This window comes from Sabethes cyaneus, chromosome 2 (assembly GCF_943734655.1).
Source record: "Sabethes cyaneus chromosome 2, idSabCyanKW18_F2, whole genome shotgun sequence".
Classification (NCBI taxonomy): Eukaryota; Metazoa; Arthropoda; class Insecta; order Diptera; family Culicidae; genus Sabethes; species Sabethes cyaneus.
In genome coordinates this window covers 57,579,197-57,598,659 of record NC_071354.1, presented here as the reverse complement: position 1 = coordinate 57,598,659, position 19,463 = coordinate 57,579,197, and the positions used below count along the sequence as shown (strand labels likewise).

Sequence of the window (19,463 nt, the reverse complement as noted above, 5' to 3'; positions counted from 1 at the left end):
ATACAAATGGTCATACAAATGCTCCCGTGAAATGGTACATTCCGCTTAAGGTTTTTCGCAAAATGATATTCAGCGAAATGTTGTACAATCATGACGAATATTACTATCTGCTTTCTGGCTATGCAATTAGGGGACAGGGGAGTTGTTTTGTTCTTTACTGTGAGGAAAAATTGCAAATTTGTATATTAAACTACTCATTCCTGGTAACTAATAAGCATTAACATAAACAGCAAATCAGCATATCTGGCATTTTATACTGCACATTGTTGTATATTAGCTTTTTGACTGCAAAGGTGTTGTAAATTGGCATCCAAAATCCTATTCAAATTCTTCGTGTCGGCAATTAGCTGCAAATTAGCATTGTCAGCACTATAAGAAGGTTATCAGTAAAGTAGCTGTATATTTTGCCAATATAGCATTTAAGGCGACTTAAATGCTTATTGGCCTACATTAGAATAGCATTGGCGATGCTTATTGGTTACCTGGGATGCTTTCATAGTTACGTAACTGCCAAAATGAATCATCTAAGGTTGAACTCCTCAGAAACTTGCAAAACTCGAGATTGTGACAAAGATCATCCGAGATTCATGATTTATGTACAACACAGGTTAATTTGTGGCAATACGAAGTTTGTCGGGTCAGCTAGTAATTAATAAATATTAGCAGTTTACACTGGTATGCAACACGTGCATATTAAATTTTATCGTGCATATTGATATGATAAGTGGTTAAAATCAACGCGCCATCGAAATTATGCAATTTTCAAAAACTAGTCGTTTTAACAAAATAAATATATTCAGTTAGTTCAATCTCAATTTCCCGCAAAATCAATTTCGTTCCTTCCTGTGACTGGAAAACCGATTGTTAATAACTTTCTTTCTGCAAAACACTTTGCCATGATAAATTTTTCTTTGCGAGCAAAAACAGAATACTAGAGTATGGCAATATGGCCTCGCATAAAACAATGATTTCAGTGTTGAACTACAATATTCTTCATAATAGCCACATGCAGAACGGTGCGGAAACTCCCAACCTCTCAAGCATTGCAAGGAGGATACCGTGATCTATCCGATCAAACGCTGCTTTCAGGTCCGTGTACACTGCGTCAATTTCCACTCCTTCATTCTTGTTGCAACAACGAGAACGAAATCAACGAGATTTGTAAGAATTGAACAATTTGGGGGAAAACCCCATGATGACCTGAAGAAATGCAGTACTCTGACAGCAAACAAAGCGTCATCCACGATTATCCCGAGCACTTTCGAGCTGGAGCATAACGATGTAATCCCTCGATTGCTCTTATCACCCTTCTTGTGTACAGGGAACACAACTGAATCTTTTCATAGGGTAGGGAACTGACACTGCTGGATTGGAGCATTGAACAATAGAGAAAGAAATCTAGCGAGAACAGTAGATCACTTTTTCAGGATGTAACGTGGAATACCGTCAGGTGCGGCTACAAACGAATATTTTAGTTTTCCAATAGCAGTCTTGACTATAACAAACGTTGAGGTTGACGACTTCGTCAGGAGCGTTTCTGACAGCAGTAACAATTTGTTCCAAGGAGGAAGGAAAACGATTAAAAGCTTGGATAAAGTGTGTTGAAGCTGCATTTATCGCACGCAGCGTTGGCTTTACGATCGCCCAGAAACAGATCTTCAGGCAGGCCAACTTCGTTTCTCTTAGAGTTGACAAATGACCAGAACTTCTTCTGATTTCTGCGAAGAATGGGAACGTAAGCGGTGATCAAGCTGTTCAAGGTTCGAATGTAAATTGATCAACAGCGATGTCAACATCAGGAGAAAATAAAAAGGATCGCCAGTCAACCTGTGCAACTGCCGTAGTTAGGACGTTCGTAGTCGATGCTAGGGCAACCGTTTACAGGAACATTCCAAACTAAGCCGGATTGGTTGTAATCACCGAATAGTAGCGACGCTAGCTGAGCATACACACTTCCATTTGATTCGATAGACTAATGCTCCTGATGTCGTCCTTACTCCTGGGTGCTCAGAGAATGACTGACCTTTAGGACTTTTACCCATAGTTGCACAAGCGTTTTGTCGAGTGGATGAAGTTCCGTTAAAACGAGTATATCGAAGTTCGATTCTGTTACAGCAATAAAAAATTCGTCGATTTTGATTCAAAGTCCACGCACGTTCTGGTAGTAAATCAGCCACGGATTGAATTTCTGCTGCGATTCAGGCTCTGAGCTGGAACCGAGGACTGTGTCATCGGAAGTACTGCACTTGCCTGGTCTGTAATTCTGGGAGCCCCGTTCCATACTATCCACCACTATCCATCGATCAACACGAAATAACGATCAACGAAATAAAAACGCCTTAGTCGTTCTTGCTTTCGAAGCTACCTGAGAAATGTCGAGCGAAGATTGAAACGGAACCCGAAATTTTTTCGCAAATATGTCAACAAGCAACGGCAAGATGATGGTCTACCCTGAGTGATAAAATGGTGAGCGACTTAGAGCAGATTTGTGAACTACTCTCGATGAAATTTTCCAGTGTGTTTACTGATAAAAGCTTGACGATTACAGAAATATCCTCAGCCATCAAGTGTGCTCCTCTCCTTGACGATTCGTTGAACCACCTCACTCAAGACAAAGTTATGGTTATATCGGCCGCCGCGATGTTGAAACTTTCTCAATCCGTTTAACAGTCCGCTCCAATGAGTCATCTTTTCAGTTTATCCGTCAACTCAGGTATCTTTCCTTCAGCATGGAAATCGGCATACATGTTTTTTGTGCACAAAAAAGAAAACAGGAAAAACGTAAATAACTATCGAGGAGGAATCTGTACTCTAAATTCGATATCAAAACTGTTTGAGCTTTGTCGTGTTTGATATCAAAACTGTTTCAGCTTGTCGTGTGTTTTCACGTCGTAAACAGCTTTGATGAGCGGTCGCAAACAGATGTTATTTACATTGATCTTTCCGCAGCTTTCGACAAATTGCACCATCGAATTGTCATTGCCAAACTGAATAATTGCAGTAGTTCCGCTCATACCTATCCGATCGCCACCTAAACGTGAATGTAAACGTCCGTCTCTCAGGATCGTTCACTGCTCTTTCAGGGTTCCCACATGGAAGACATCTCGATCCTTAAATATTCCTTATCTACTTCAATGACGTCAACTACAAATAGTTTTCAATCTAAAATTTTTATATTTAGATATAAATTTTTCGGTACAATCAATGACTGATGAGCTGAGTAATCTATATCTAAATAATACGTTACAGTCGATAGCAATCTAAATAAAATTGTTAAACATATTCAAAGCATTGCGTCTGTCACGGCGCTTATCGCCTCAATAACAATCTATCTGCAAACATTATTTCCCAAAAGCAATTCTATCTTGATTCCAACTTTCCCTAACGTCCACCAACCGAACGATTATTAAAGCAAAGTGTGTAATTTACGAAAACAGTGTAATCTTAGACGCAATGAGCTAACGTATCATGACCATTTAGAAAATGTTACTCTCCGCATTGCCCCACCCCCGGTTCCGCGCCTGTTTTAATGACGGGTAGCTTTCTACAGCAGTCTACATTTTTTCTTCATTTTTTTTTCTTCTAGGCACCGGTGGTCCGTCAATGGTTCACGAGGGCGACGATGCCCTGCTAACTTGCGTTGTAATGACACCGTACAACAATGACACCGTACTCTGGCGGAAAGGTCCCAACGAGATCCTGTCGGCGGGCATGAACCGCGTCACGAGCGACAAACGCATTAGTATTCTCCACGATGACTGTAAGTACATAACGCAACCTTCGCTAGATGCGACAAAATATGTATATTCTAGATTTAGATGAAATTATATCCGTTCACGGGCAAGGTTCGCGATTGCGGCAAAGGTGTCGTATAGTTTCACGATATAGCTTCGCTGCAAAAATAGTCGTCGGTCTGAAAACAAAAACGAATTCGGATAAACGAAAAAGTCAACATTGAAAGCATTTTTGTCGTTCATCGAGCGCGACGACAATTCCAACCCCCAAAGCAATAATCATTTTTCATTAACTCGGTGGCAAACGAGCGAGCCATGATGAAGCAACGACGCTTTAACGTTTGTTGGATCCGGACCCCGTCAATGGGGTACATTATCTGTGGAATATATATGCAAATTACCGACTGACCGGTTTGGGGATGACACTTTTCTCGATGACAATGTTTTTCATCACAATTGCTTTAATACTTGGTACGAACCGCTGCGTTTACTGATTATCATCAAAAAATCAGTTTTATATGGCAAAATTCAGCGATAAAGTTTGACTGCATTTCGATGCAACAAATAAGAGTTCAGTTTAGTAATTAATTTTCCAAAGAAAAATTTTTTAGAATACATTTTTAGAATTTTTAGAAAGAAAATCAACGTTTCTTGGAAAAATTCAAAATATTTAGTGTCTAAAAACAATACAGTAATGTTCCGATTTTGTCAGCTCCCGATTTTGTCTACCCCTGATTTTGTCTACCCCGGATTTCATCAGCTTTAACTTTTGTGCTTATAAACATGATTTATAAAACTTTTCAGCCTGCTTGAAACTATTCTGATTCTCTGGGGAAAGTTTTTGAATAAAATGATGCCTTCTTGAGAGTAATTCGGGGTCAAAATTAGGGTATTTTCATAGTAAAAGTTCTATAGTTCCTAAACAACCAAAGATAGAGGTGTACTATGTTCAGCAATGTTGTATATATTTACTATTTGTACAACTTTGTAAAACCGGATAAAGTCATACAACAACTACAAAGATAGCTAAAATAGAAAAACTGATTTTAACGATTTGTCGTTAATGAGAAATAAGATTTTTCTATCTTTGGTGAAGAGAGAGAAGGTTACTGCCTTCAGCAAAATTTCTTGTAATAATATGCTGTAAAACTTTGCAGAACACATTAATGTGTTATATTAAAACTAAAGAAAAATAAATTTTTTATTGCACTTTCAGTGAGATTAATCAAAATTTGAATTCAACTGGACGAGGGAACTTTTAGTTTTAAGAAACTCTTCCAAAGGTTCCATAAGCCTTAAACGAAGTTTTCCCATTCAAAGCTAATGCGCACCAAAAAAGATTCTGGACCAGTGTGCAGTGCCCGGTTCATTGAGCTTTCGGTTGACCAATTGACAGTTAAAATTTAATTTTTAGTAGAAGTCTTCGATATTGCAAGCTCTTAAGTCTTGAATTTGAAAAAAATTTCGAAAAAAAATTTCCGCTTTTGTCAGTTTCTCCATTTTGTGAGCTCAAAATTTAACATGGCACTGACAAAATCGGAATATTACTATATTTGTAGTGTAATTACGAAACAAACTACTTGGTGCTATGCAAAGGCGCGAATCTTTCACACAATTGCGAGGAGCGCCACATATGCTGGTACTCAAAGATTTTGTTATAAAGCCAAGGCAAGCTAATGGATTAGCAATAAATTTTATGCAATGTAAATTTAAACAGCTCAAATCTATTAGTTTGCATCACATTACGAGAATAAATTCGGGTTTTCATTATTAATACAATACTTGCAAATAGACAGCTTAACAAACAAACAAACAAACAAACAAAAAGCTTAATAAACAGACTTCATTTCCTGTTGGCATTTATTCACAAATTTATTCAATGATCTTTGAAAAAGCAATGCAAAATTGAACGAAACTGAACTCCCAGCCGTACACATTTACCGGGATTATTTTTTCTTAATCCCGTATAGTCGTATAGTATAGAAGTACTCGACGTGCTATCAAAAATCCTCTCAAACCTTCAAAGGATACTCTCAGAATTACCAATAACTCGTTCGCAATTTTAATTAAAAGACAGAACTCCTTAGCGTGACAAAGCCTGAGCCTCTTAAACCTCTTTCAACAATACGTTGATACGACGACGCTTTGTCTTTGTTTTCGGGAAATTTTTGGCACATCATTAAAGTTTACGGTGGAATTCCTGCCAAATGAAGCCACCGCGTACGTAGGAGTATGTTTACCCTGGAAGCTCTGCTCCATATTCACCAGTCCGGTTAACGACGAGGACGACGACGACGACGACTACGTTGGTACCTAGAAGCAGCACAAAATATGCCAAGAGTAATGATATTCACTCATTACCTTTCCCGCCTTTCTTTGGTGTGCTCTGGATTGAACAAGCTGCGGCGGGGTAAATATGCTTCACCCATCCGAAAAAGGTTCATCTAAATTACTTAGCAAACAATTAAAGGTGCTCATGGATGCTTTCTATTTCTTAGCGAATACCAGAGTACACAAGCGCGTGTTCTCCATACCAGCAGCAGCCATGGCGCTCGAAGTCGCATTCCCCGAGCAAACGGGATTTTTAATTAAAAGGTATTAAATTACTTTCACTGTTTTGTCGCGGAAAAATGGCGAGCTAAACGATGGCATACATTCACAGCAGGTTCCGATTTAAATTTAGCATAATTTCTAATGAGTCGTAACGAGCAATGGAGATCCTGTCCTTCGGGTTAAAGGTGCTCTACGGAATTCATAATAACGTTGCATTATTATGTGCTGCATTATGAGAGGAAACATTTTTGAATTAACTTGACTATACTTACTGCATGAAATGTATTTTTGTTTGAAGTCACGTTGTTGCAAAAATTCTCCCTAATTCAATTTCTCTAGTACCACGATGTTTAACGGCGTTAAAAACATTGGTAATATGGTTAAACATATTTTCTTTGGATATATACTGTGCTTCCTCATAATATCTGGTTCATATTCAATTAACATCGTTTTAATTGCAAGCTTTGAGACGTTTGTCCAAAACGCTGCTGATAATACCTGAATAATTGAAATTAAATTAAGATTTTTTGGTCTATAATGTTACTATGAGTTTTTCTGACACGGTCGCCATGTGATGTACATATTGCTTTTGGCTTTTCATCCTGATTGTTGACTATAAATTAATTTTTTATTACTAAATTGCTGTGAAGGTAACAGTTTTATTGAAAACTACGTGCAACTCACGAGCAACTACAGTATAGTAAGTGCAATATTTCATTTCTAAGTAGTGTCAGTTACACAATTTGCTGTTGTGATATTTATTTTTTGTAAGTAACGTACGGGTACGTGTGGGCAATTTCGGCCCATTAAACGGTAGTCTGAACAATATTCAGGAGATACGTTGAAACTAAAACTTGTCGTCTTCGCCGGCTCCAAGAACATGGCCATACGTAATATCTTCTTCCATCGGTACACCTGGAGATCACCCAACCAGATGGAATCACAAATCGACCAAGTTCTGATAGATGGTCGGCACTTTTCAGACATTATCCACGTCAGAACCTATCCGGGCTCCAATATTGATACGGATCACACACCTAGTGATGGTAATGATGCGTCAAAAACTATCGGTTGTGAATAACATACGATACCGACGCCCACCACGGTGTAATCTAGCGCGGCTGAAGCTACCGGATGTTGCCGAAAACTACGCGTTATCTCTCGAAATCGCGCTGCCGGAAGAGGGTGAGCTGGATGAAGCCCCTCTTGAGGATTGTTGGAATGCCGTGAAAACAACCATTAACAGCGTAGTGGAGAACGTCCTAGGCCCTATGGCACCGAATCGATGTAACGAATGGTTTTACGAAGAATGTCAGATATTGGCGATACAAACAGAAGCGGAGACAGCAAACCCGCCTCTTCCGGAAGATGAAGCGCCACCAGGAGGAGAAGGAGTTCGAAGAACTCGAGCAGCTGTACCGCTAGTTCTATTAGAAACTCAACGAATCTCGCAAAGGCCTTGTGCCGCGGGACGAAATGTGCAGAGATAAAGATGGAGGTATCCTGTCTGACGAGCGTGCGGTGATCGAAAAGATCATGTTTGTGAACGATTTGTGCTCTACCATACAATCTCCCAAATACATGTTTGCAGATGATCTTAAATTCTTCCGGGTAGTAGAGTCGGCAGCTGACTGCAGTGCAATCCAGGCAGACATCAATTCATTAATGGATTGGTGCTTGTTGAACGGGATGAAGGTGAACGCGCAGAAATGCAATATCATATCTTTCTGTAGAAAAAGACACGTTACTTTCTTCGATTATAAAATGTCAACAGTAAACATCAGTCGGGTGAATACGGTTAAAGATTTAGGCATTCTATTGGACACTAAATTGACCTTCACCCAACACATAGCAGCTTGTACCGCAAAAACTTTTACTGTTTTAGGATTCATCAAAAGAAACACAAAGCAATTCGAAGATGCTTACTGCTTAAAGTCATTGTATTGTGCACTTGTTCGCAGCGTACTCGAATATGGTGTATTAGTGTGGGCTCCCTACCAGGCTCTGCAAATCAATCGCATCGAACGAATCCAACGCCACTTTATTCGATACGCCCTACGATTGCTGCCCTGGCGTGATCCAATCCGTCTACCTCCTTACGAAAACAGATGCGCGCTTCCCACGCTTACAAGTAGGAGGATACTGCTACAACGGCTTTTCGTATTTGATCTTCTGAATAACAATATTGATTGCCCCGAATTGCTCAGCCGAGTTCGTTTCAACGTGCCCTCAAGGTTTACCCGGCGGACTAACTTCCTGAGGCTTCCAGTGTACCGTACTACATATGGCCAAAATAATCCATTTGATATGTGTTGCCGAAATTTCGAAAATGTATCTGAGTGCTATGACTTTAACATAAGTAAAACAATTTTTAAGCGTAGATTAAGTAGTAGGACCAGTCTGTACGATTAATTCGAAGACTTGTAAATAAATAAAATAGTGAATGGTAGATATAAAATTTAACGGTTAAAATGAAAAGATCATGGTAACGGAAGAAGTGACCACATTGGTGTAGCAAGCAACGAAGATGTGCCACCCCCATCAATAAGGGAAGTTAAAGAAGCCATCCAGCGGCTGAAGAACAACAAACAACAACAGCGGGAAAGGATGGCATCGGAGCGGAACGTATTAAAATGGGCCCGGACAGGTTGGCCGGCTGTCTGCATCAACTGATTGTCAAGATTTGGGATACGGAACGACTACCGGAGGAGTGGAAAGACGGGGTTATCTGCCCTATCTACAAGAAAGGCTTAAGCTTGATTGTGCGAACTACCGAGCAAACACTATCCTGAATGCCGCCTACAAAGTGCTGTCCCAACCCAACAAACATTTTATTTGAAGAGCAGTTTATTCAACCATTATACACCTGATATCATGTGAACAAGCACTTGATAAGCTATTATTCAACAAAAATGTTTGTTAGGAAGTCATCTTCCATCGACTATCCTATACTATTGGACTATTGGCGATAGATTTGTTGGAAGTTACCAGGCCGGTATCATGGAGGGTCGGTCTACAACGGACCAAATCTTCACTCTGCGGCAGATCCTCTAGAAGTGCCGCAAATTCCGAGTTCCCACGCATCACCTGTTCAGCGATTTCAAAGCAGCATGTGATAGTATAAACTGACAAGAGCTATGGAAAATTTTGGACGAAAACGACTTTCCGGGTAAGCTTACTGGACTTATCATGGCTACGATGGATGGGATCCAGTGCTGTGTGAGAATCTCGGGTGGATTGTCGGACCCATTCGAATCTCGAACGGGACTACGACTAAGAGATGGTCTTTCCTGCCTGCTATTCAACATTGCGCTTGAAGGTGTTATATGACGAGCGACGATCGAAATGCGAGGCACGATTTTCAATAAATCCAGTCAATTTATCTGATTTGCTGACGACGTGGATGCTGTAGGCAGAACATTTGAGGCGGTGGAAGTGCAGTACACCAGACTAAATCGCGAAGCAGAGAAGATTAAGTTGAAGATAAATACGTCTAAAACGAAGTATATGCTGGCGGGCGGGACCGAACGCAACAGGGCCCGCTTGGGCAGTACCGTGGTAATCGACGGGGATGAGTTTGAGGTAGTCGACAAGTTCGTATACCTTGGCTCACTGGCAACAGAGGACAGCAATACCAACCGTGAGATTAAAAGGCGTATTCAGCGGAAGTCGGGCCTACTACGGACTCCACAAACACTTGCGATCGAATAATCTGAGCCCCCGTACAAAGTGGACACTGTACAAAACGCTAATTAAACCGGTTGTCCTCTACGGGCATGGAACGTGGACACTGCTACAAGAGGACCTACGAGCACTCGGAGTTTTTTAACGGCGGGTGCTAAGAACCATCTTTGGCGGAGCGCAAGAGAACGGTGAATGGAGGCGAAGAATTAACCTCAGGCTCGCGCGTGTCTACGGCGAACCCAGTTTTCGGAAAGTGATTAAAGCTGGACGGATACGTTGAGCAGGGCATGTTGCTAGAATGCCGGACAACTGTCCTGCAAAAATGGTTTTCGCATCGAATCCGGTAGGAACAAGACGAAGAAGGGCACAGCGACCAGGTGGAGCGAGATCTGGCTAGCACTGGGAGCCCGCGGAACTGGAGACCAGCTGGACCGAAATAGATGGGGAAATTATACTGCGCAGGCCTTGTCGTAAGACGTTAGATCAGTTAAATAAGTAAGTAAGTGTTGTTTATATTTCTGGCCGGCCTAAGGCGCATGTATGGTACAAACCATAATAGTGATAAAGCAATCCCCCGAATAACTTAATGCTTGGTACTGCGCGGGCGCTCACTGCGTTGAAGAAACTTGGGAAATTGCGTTGAGCATACAGCACCACCCATGTACCTATTCGGTGGATTGCTGTACTTCAATAGCAGATCAAAAGAGAGTCAGATGGTTTAGGGTAAGACTGTCCAGAACGCACCGTGGGGGTAGAATGGCCCATGCTATTAATTGTTTAAAAACGCGGAAACTATTTTGTAAAATCATGAATGCGCATTTTATTTTGGTGTAAAACAAGCTAATTCATAATTGTGTAGCATGTAAAAGCATCAAACATAGCCACATCAAATAAAATCAAGCGATTATCCGCGACCTCATTCCACATGTAAGAAATCACGGTTTTCTCTTAAGCTTTTACCACTAGTCGGTATGCAAATTTCATGATAAATACAGTCTATATAATTGATATACTGTCATACTCGATGATTCTTCACAAAAACGGCATTAACTAGGCATGTTTTTCACATAAATTGCAAAAAAACTTCAAAATGCAAAACAGGGGTAGAATGCACCACCGTGGGATCGACCAGTTATACACTCAAGTCTTTTTTTACACGGTTTGTTTTTTTCGATTACTCAGGAACCGTACAACTTAGGGACAATTTACAAACTACGTAACGAATGTCGGGCCGCTCCCAAATGTATTGAGAAATAAATAAATGGTCCCTAAGTTGTCCCGTTCTTAATAATCGAAAAAACAAACCGTGTAAAAAAAGTACTTGAGTGTAAAATATTTTTAATATGCAGTACATCTTTTGTTTCAGATTATTTATCAAAAATATAGCAATATTATGTACTGTATAGGACTTAGAATTTGCCTTAAACCTAATGTACATTCTTTAACTTACAATATTTCATCACACATCAGTTGGAGAAAAATAAATGAATAAATTTTATTGCCAATTATGTTGAGATATGAACCCATTATTGCATCCATCCCATCCCAGCAAACGAACGCTATAACAAACGCTATAACAAACGCTTCCGTCATTTTTGAAGCCTAGTTTCAGGAGTTTATACAACACGTGACTATATGTAAAATTTGCTGGTTGCGTTTAATGCCTGGCTGGACAAACTTGGTGCGTTTTGGTCACGGGTTTTGGCGTTTTGCCTCACATAACGATTTTGACTCTTGCTAAAAATCGTCAAAAATAATAAAAAATTCCGGTTTTTGTTAGGAAATTTCACAGGCAGATAGTGTAAAAAAGATCCCAAAGTCTTTTAGAAGTTGAAAAACGTGGAACAAACACACCGTTGCTCTGCAAAATGATGTTTTGCTTAAGCGGTGCATTCTGCACCACTTTACCCTACGTATTAGCCTACATGCCGGCTCATTGAAGAAAACTTTGCAGTGTCGACAGCTTGTTTCTGGCGCTAGTGTACATTAAATCGTCCATATACACTAGCACCAGAAGCAAGTGGTTGTCACTCAAAAACTAGCTATTTCAATGTGATAGAAGTGTTCCTGGCGCATATGCCTTGCGTATTTTTAGTAGTGTAAATGAAGCTAAATTTTTTAGGCTAAAATGCAAAAGCAAACTGCTAGTGAATGAAAATTGATTTATACATTCATATCAGAGGGTAATTTTTGTGTTCCTCCATGATAAAAAGAAGTCGAATTGTTCTGTTGTACCGTATTAACAGCTGTGTAATTTATAGAATAAGTCAACGTTTCCTCAGGTACCCTACTCTGAATACGTTTAAGTCACCCGCCTGTATTGCTTGCAAAACCCAAGTGACAAACGCTTGCTTCCAGAAACCCCTAATAATCGAAAATTATTTTTCTGAAGCAAAAACCTTAGAGATACGAAATTTTGATTATGCAGTCTGTATCTTGTTAACCGGCATTATTGAACCTGGAATTTATTTTTTTAAAATCAGCATCCCCTGAAAATGAAGATGATGAATACAACTTTAACTTTTGTCCAACTCGCAATGACTTCCCAAAGTCCAGATTCACAAACTCAGCTTACTTGCAAAAGCGAGTGAAACTTTTGCGGAAATATGCTTCCATATTGCTTCTTCTCCTTCTGCGAGGAAGAACTATCCGGTGAAACGAGGGAAACCAGCGGGCTGCGTTCCTCATCTCGTCAGAAAGCTGTGAGTTGTGTAACGATTAAAATGCACAGGAAGCTCCAGCAAAACGACCCTAGCCATTGTAGTTTTTTTCTTCTTCTGCTACTTCTTGGCAATAGAAACGGTTGAACAATGATTAAAGAGTATACACAACAGCTTCGTTTATCCCGGGCGAAAAGCCGGTTCGACTCAAAGAAAGGAAAATGCTGCACAAAAGAACGCTAATTACTGCCTTGCTGCTTGCAGTTGCAGCTTTTTGCTCTTTCCAGTCGAAAATTTGCAGTCCGTTTGAAGAGGAAACAAGAAAATACCGTCCGCTCGTACAAAAATACTCCCAGCAGCTGAAAATAGCCACTAGTGAGGGCAAAAGCGAAACGAAAACGGTATGCAGGTTGGTAGTACCCAGTACCCACCTACATACTCGAGTCCTGTTTTAACGAACCAACTCAGCCGGCAGCGATTTCGGGGTAGGTACATGCACATCCGAGAAAATGTGAATTTGTTTTACCAACCTGTTACACGGCACTGGTTTGGGGAAGTTACAAACGTCACGTCTGGGAAATTATTCAATTTTCAAATGAGCTAGTTTTATACATTTTGTATAAGACTTTTCTAAATAGGTAGAAGTATGCTAAAAAATTGCTGTTCTTGTCATTTTGTCTAATTTTCTTGGAGTGCCCCTTGGAAGTATATTTTAAAACTGCGCATACGCATACGCATCTTCTTTGACACATATTTTCATGTATAACTTATGTATCGGATATTCTATGAAATGAAATCAATATTATTTAGCATGGCAATAAACTATATGCACACAGATATCTGCTCAGTGCTGGACACTGATTCCATGTTGCTAACTTTAAAAACATGCTCAAATACTGGGTAAAATAGTAGTATTTCTCTTTGACAAACGTAGAAAAACAGGTAAATAAAATAAGAAATTCATCAAACGACTAAAATAACATCACCTGTAAGCAATTATGTCTCCTTCCAACCGCATGCAAGCCATTTCAGAAATTGTTTACCAAATTAACTTAACTCCGTTTGTATCCACCGAAGCATACACTGCCAAGTTGGACAAAAACTACCAGCATCCTGTTCTCCAGCCGCAGAACCACGTGACACCCGTGATACCACAAGCAGTTAATTTCAAACGAACTTTCCTCATTGTCTTTTCCTGTGTGCACTGATCGGATACATGTTTTCCTCTCTTTTTTCCAGCTCACAACGGCCGAACCCCGCTCGGTGGAGACGTATGGGTACTGCTAATTAAAGACGCCCGTCTAAACGATACCGATGTTTACGTGTGCGAAGTGAATAGCGATCCTGTGGTGCGAAGTTTCCATCCGCTGCGAGGTAATTATTACTTTATACATCCCACCTATCATCCTCCCACTAGCGGGAGGCGGCCGTCCGACGATCGCGGCGGCAACGAACGACGTATTTACTCTCTCACAGGTGTACTTAGAAGCCCCTATCGGCAACTACCGGGTACGTATCCTTGCGGCTGCAAGTGACAACAAGAGCGACATCGAGCACGCTGAGGCGAAATTTACGAACGTAGCTGAACTTTTCCCCAGGGCTTGGCATTGTCGAAATGGGATGTCGTCGTCGTCGTCGTCGTTGCCGTCGTCGTTGCCGTCGTGGTTGGGCGGCTACAGCAGCGTAGGAAAGGACCCAACTTCGTGATGTACTCACAAGTGATGCAAACAAAAACTTTTGCCTCGCACCATATCGCTTTCCCAGGGCCCATCCCGCTTTCAATCTCCAAACTCGTTTTCTGAACTATGACAGGATTCCCGCATGTACGCGCAAAGAATACGGGTATGTGGGAAGCTGCATGTCCCAGTAAGGTTGACAAGTTGTTCGTGCACAACGCTTACCGGTAAAAGTTTTACTTGAACATGGGAGTCTTCATTGCGCCGGCCGGCCAGCTCCTAGCATGCATTCAGTATAACAGGTGAACTACAGCAACAATTTCCGTCCGCCTGCACGAATTTGACTTTCATCTGATGCAATACATAGTTGGATTGACACCTAACTGGAAGCGTACATTAAAAGATTTAGAACAGTTTAAATTCGCTTACAAAACCCTGCCGCAAAGTGGTACAGCTCTACTTAGCCGATGTCAGGAAATGCTAGATTTTTACGAAAAATTTATTAACAATTCTTTGTTGAAAATATGCAGTGGCCTTTAGTTATATACTAGCTGACCCGACAAACTTCGTATTGCCACAAATTAACCTGTGTTGTACATAAATCATGAATCTCGGATGATCTTTATCACTTCTCGAGTTTTGCAAGTCCCCCAGTGGGCGGCGCTTCCGACGGCGGGTCACCGGCAACACTCGCGACCGGCTCGTCCTGAATGATCTAGTGTTACTATAGATAGTTTTTGTGGTCTTGTTATTGATTAATGTTTTATGGAAGAGTCTCGAATTTCTCGAGTTGGATTAGTTTTTGAGTTTCGCCAAAATTTCTGTTTTATTTGTATGAGAGTCCATATCCCCCTACCACAGGGGTGAGAGGTCTCTAACTATCATAAAATAAATTCAAGACTCAAAAATCTCCTACATGCTAAATTTGGTTCCATTTGCTTGATTAGTACTCAAATTATAAGGAAATTTGTATTTCATTTGTATGGAAGCCCACCCTCTTAAAAGGGAAAGGGGTCGTAATACACCACAGAAAAAAAATTCTGCCATTTAAAACTCTCACATGCCAAATTTGGTTCCATTTACTTGATTAGTTCTAAAGTTATGAGCAAATTTGTATTTCGTTTGAATGGGAGCCCCCCCCCCTCCTAAAAAGGTAAGAAGTCCTAATTCATCATGGGAAAAATGGTTGCCTCCAAAAACACCCACATGCCAAATGTTGTTCTATTTGCTTGATTAGTTCTCGAGTTAGGAGGAAATTTGTATTTCATTTGTACAGGAGCCCTCCCTCTTAGAGTGGGCAGGGGTCCTAATTCACCGTAGAAAATTTTCTTGCCCTCGAAAACCTTCACATGCCAAAGTTGGTTCCATTTGCTTGATTAGTTCTCGAGTTATGGGGAAATTTGTATTTCATTTGTATTGGAGCCCCCCCTCCTAATGTGGGAAGAGGTCCTAATTCATCACAGAAAAAATTCTTGCCTCCAAAAACACCTACATGCCAAATTTGGTTCAATTCGCTTGATTAGTTCTCGAGTTATGAGGAAATTGGTATTTCATTTGTACAGGAGCCCCTCCTCTTAAAGTGGGGAGGGGTCCTAATTCACCATAGAAAATTTGCTTGCTCTCGAAAACCTTCACATGCCAAATTTGGTTGCATTTGCTTGATTAGTTCTCGAGTTATGAGGAAATTTGTATGGAAGTCCCCCCTCTTAAAGGGGAGAGGAGTTATAATTCCTCTTATAAAGAGGGGAGGGGTCTCAATTCACCATAGAATAAATTCTTGTCACCAAAAAAAACACCCACATGCCAAATGTTGTTCTATTTGCTTGATTAGTTCTCGAGTTAGGAGGAAATTTGTATTTCATTTGTACAGGAGCCCCCCCTCTTAGAGTGGGGAGGGGTCCTAATTCACCGTAGAAAATTTTCTTGCCCTCGAAAACCTTCACATGCCAAAGTTGGTTCCATTTGCTTGATTAGTTCTCGAGTTATGAGGAAATTTGTATGGCAGCCCCCCCTCTTAAAGGAGAGAGGAGTTACAATTCCTCTTATAAAGAGGGAGGGGTCTCAATTTACCATAGAATAAATTCTTGTCACCGAAAACACCCACATGCCAAATTTGGTTCTATTTGCTTGATTAGTTCTCGAGTTATGAGGAAATTTGTATTTCATTTGTATAGGAGCCCCCCCTCCTAAAGTGGGGAGAGGTTCTTATTCATCATAGAAAACATTCTTGCCTCCAAAAACACCTACATGCCAAATTTGGTTCCATTTGCTGGATTAGCTCTCGAGTTATAAGGAAATTTGTATTTCGTTTGTATAGGAGCCCCCCCCCTCTTAAAGTGGGGAGGGGTCCCAATTCATCATAGAAAAAAATTTTGTCTTCAAAAACACACACATGCCAAATTTGGTTCCATTTGCTTGATTAGTTCTCGAGTTATGAGGAAATTGGTATTTCATTTGTACAGGAGCCCCCCCTCTTAAAGTGAGGAGGGGTCCTAATTCAACATAGAAAATTTTCTTGCCCTCGAAAACCTTCACATGCCAAATTTGGTTCCATTTGCTTGATTAGTTCTCGAGTTATGAGGAAATTGGTATGGAAACCCCCCCTCTTAAAGGAGAGAGGAGTTATAATTCCCCTTATAAAGAGGGGAGGGGTCTCAAATTACCCTAGAATAAATTCTTGTCACCGAAAACACCCACATGCCAAATTTGGTTCTATTTGCTTAATTAGTTCTCGAATTATGCAGAAATTTGTGTTTCATTTGGATGGGAGCCCCCCCTCTTAGTGGGGGGAGGGGTCTCTAACCATCACTAAAACCTTTCCTGGCCCTAAAAACCTCTACATGCAAATTTTCACGCCGATTGGTTCAGTAGTTTTTGATTCTATAAGGAACACAAAACAGACAGACAGACAGACAGACAGACAGACAGACAGACAGACAGAAATCCTTCTTTATAGGTATAGATATATATACTAGCTGACCCGACAAACTTCGTATTGCCACAAATTAAACTGCGTTGTACATAAATCGTGAATCTCGGATGACCTTCGTCACAATCTCGAGTTTTGCAAGTTTCTGAGGAGTTCATGGGTGGTTTAATATACAAATTTTCCTCACAGTAGAGTAGAAAACAACTCCCCAATTGCTTAGCCTGATAAAATAAAGCGAATACCATTTTGCGGAATACCACTTCTCGGTTGACCATAACGCGGAATATAGAGCCTCGTGGAATACCATTTCGCGAAAAACCTTACGCGGGATGTACCACGTGGAAAGTACCATTTCGCAGGGTTTGTCGTCTCCTTACTGGCTATCGCTCGTTCGGACCCAACTGAGAGAAAGTAATAGTGGTCAGTAGACCTAGGAAAATAAACAAACCTAATTGATAGTTTTTGGTGGTCTTGTTATTGATAAATGTTCTATGCAAGAGTCTAAAATTTCTCGATTTGATTAGTTTTTGAGTTACGCAAAAATTTCTGTTTTATTTGTATGAGAGTCCTTATCCCCCTACCGCAGGGGTGCGGGGTCTCAAACCATCCCCACATGCCAAATTTGGTTCTATTTGCTTGATTACTTCTCGAATTATGGGGAAATTTGTATTTCAGTTGTATGAAAGCCCCCCCTCTTAAAAGGGAGAGGGGTCATTATTTCCCTCCTAAAGATAGGAGGGGTCTCAATTCACCATAGAAAAAAAAGGAGAAAAAAAAGGAGCCCCCACTCTTAAAGTGGGGAGGGGTCCCAATTCACCATAGAAAATTTTCTTGCCTTCGAATACCTTCACATGCCAAATTTGGTTCCATTTGCTTGATTAGTTCTCGAGTTATGAGGAAATTTGTATGGAAGCCCCCCCCTCTTAAAGGGGAGAAGAATTATAATTCCCCTTATAAAGAGGGGAGGGGTCTCAATTTACTATAGAATAAATTCTTGTCATCGAAAACACCCACATGCCAAATTTCGTTCTATTTGCTTGATAGTTCTCGAGTTATGCAGAAATTTGTGTTTCATTTGTGTGGGAGCCCCCGCCCCCTCTTAGTGGGGGGAGGGATCTCTAACCATCATAAGAACCTTCCCTGGCACCAAATGCAAATTTTCAGTCCGATCGGTTCAGTAGTTTTCGATTCTATAAGGAACATACGGGCAGACAGACAGAAATCCATTTCTATAGGTATAGACTTGCTGACCCGACAAGCTTCGTATTGCCACAAATTAAACTATGTTGTATATAAATCGTGAATCTCGGATGACCTTTGTCACAATCTTGAGTTTTGCAAGTTTCAGGGGAGTTCATGGGTGTTTTGATATACAAATTTTCCTCACAGTAAAGTAGAAAACAACTCCCCCCATTGCTTAGCCTGATAAAATAAAGCGGATAGCAATATTCGCCATCATTACAAACCATTTCGCCGAATACCATTTTGCGGAACACCTATTCTCGGTTGACCATAACGCGGAATATAGAGTTTCGCAGAATACCATTTCGCAAAAAAAAACCTTACGCGAGAAGTACCATTTCATGGAAAATATTTTCGTAGAAAGTACCATTTCGCGGGGGTGACCCAACTGAAGGAAAGTAATAGAGGTCAGTAGATCTAGAAAAATAAATAAACCTAGATAGAGGTGATCTCTACGGAGGGCTGCCCCGCAGTGACCGGCGCTTCCGACGGCAGGTCGCCGACAACACTCGTGGCCTGTGGCCGTCTCGCGCTGAATTATCTAACGTTACTATTAATAGTTTTTGGTGGTCTTGTTATTGATTAATGTTTTATGAAAGAGTCTAAAATTTCTCGAGTTCGATTAGTTTTTAACTGAGAGAGAGTCGCGAAGACGGTTTTCTGTTTCTCGTTCTTTGACAGTTCTTATTCTTCTTATTATGTTTGTTTTCACTTTTGGGCTGACTGTTCAAGCGCGTGCGTGAACTCTACATTGAATGTGAAAAGTGCGTGTCTTGCAGTGACATTTTTTGGTGCTAGTTGGTCTATGAGACATCAGCTCTTGCAAAAATACTGTATGCAACATGCGATAAGTCGGAAGCGCATAGTTTATTGCATGTAAAATGACACGTTATGAGTACTTTTGTGAGAAATTCGAAAGTATGCTTAGTGTAAAATATTATCAAACGTTTTTTTAGCTAGCAGCTAATTTACAACGAAAAAAATA

The 19,463-nt window shown here is 40.6% G+C and overlaps 1 protein-coding gene across 1 annotated transcript in view; it reads left to right on the top strand.

Moving 5' to 3' along the window:
* Positions 1 to 19,463, top strand: part of LOC128735462 (Ig-like and fibronectin type-III domain-containing protein 1) — a 43,444-nt gene that overhangs the window by 15,052 nt on the left and 8,929 nt on the right. The window contains exons 2-3 of the mRNA XM_053829945.1: positions 3,587 to 3,760; positions 13,871 to 14,005. Of these exons, the coding sequence (XP_053685920.1) occupies positions 3,587 to 3,760; positions 13,871 to 14,005 (309 nt within the window). The remainder of the gene's footprint in view (positions 1 to 3,586; positions 3,761 to 13,870; positions 14,006 to 19,463) is intronic.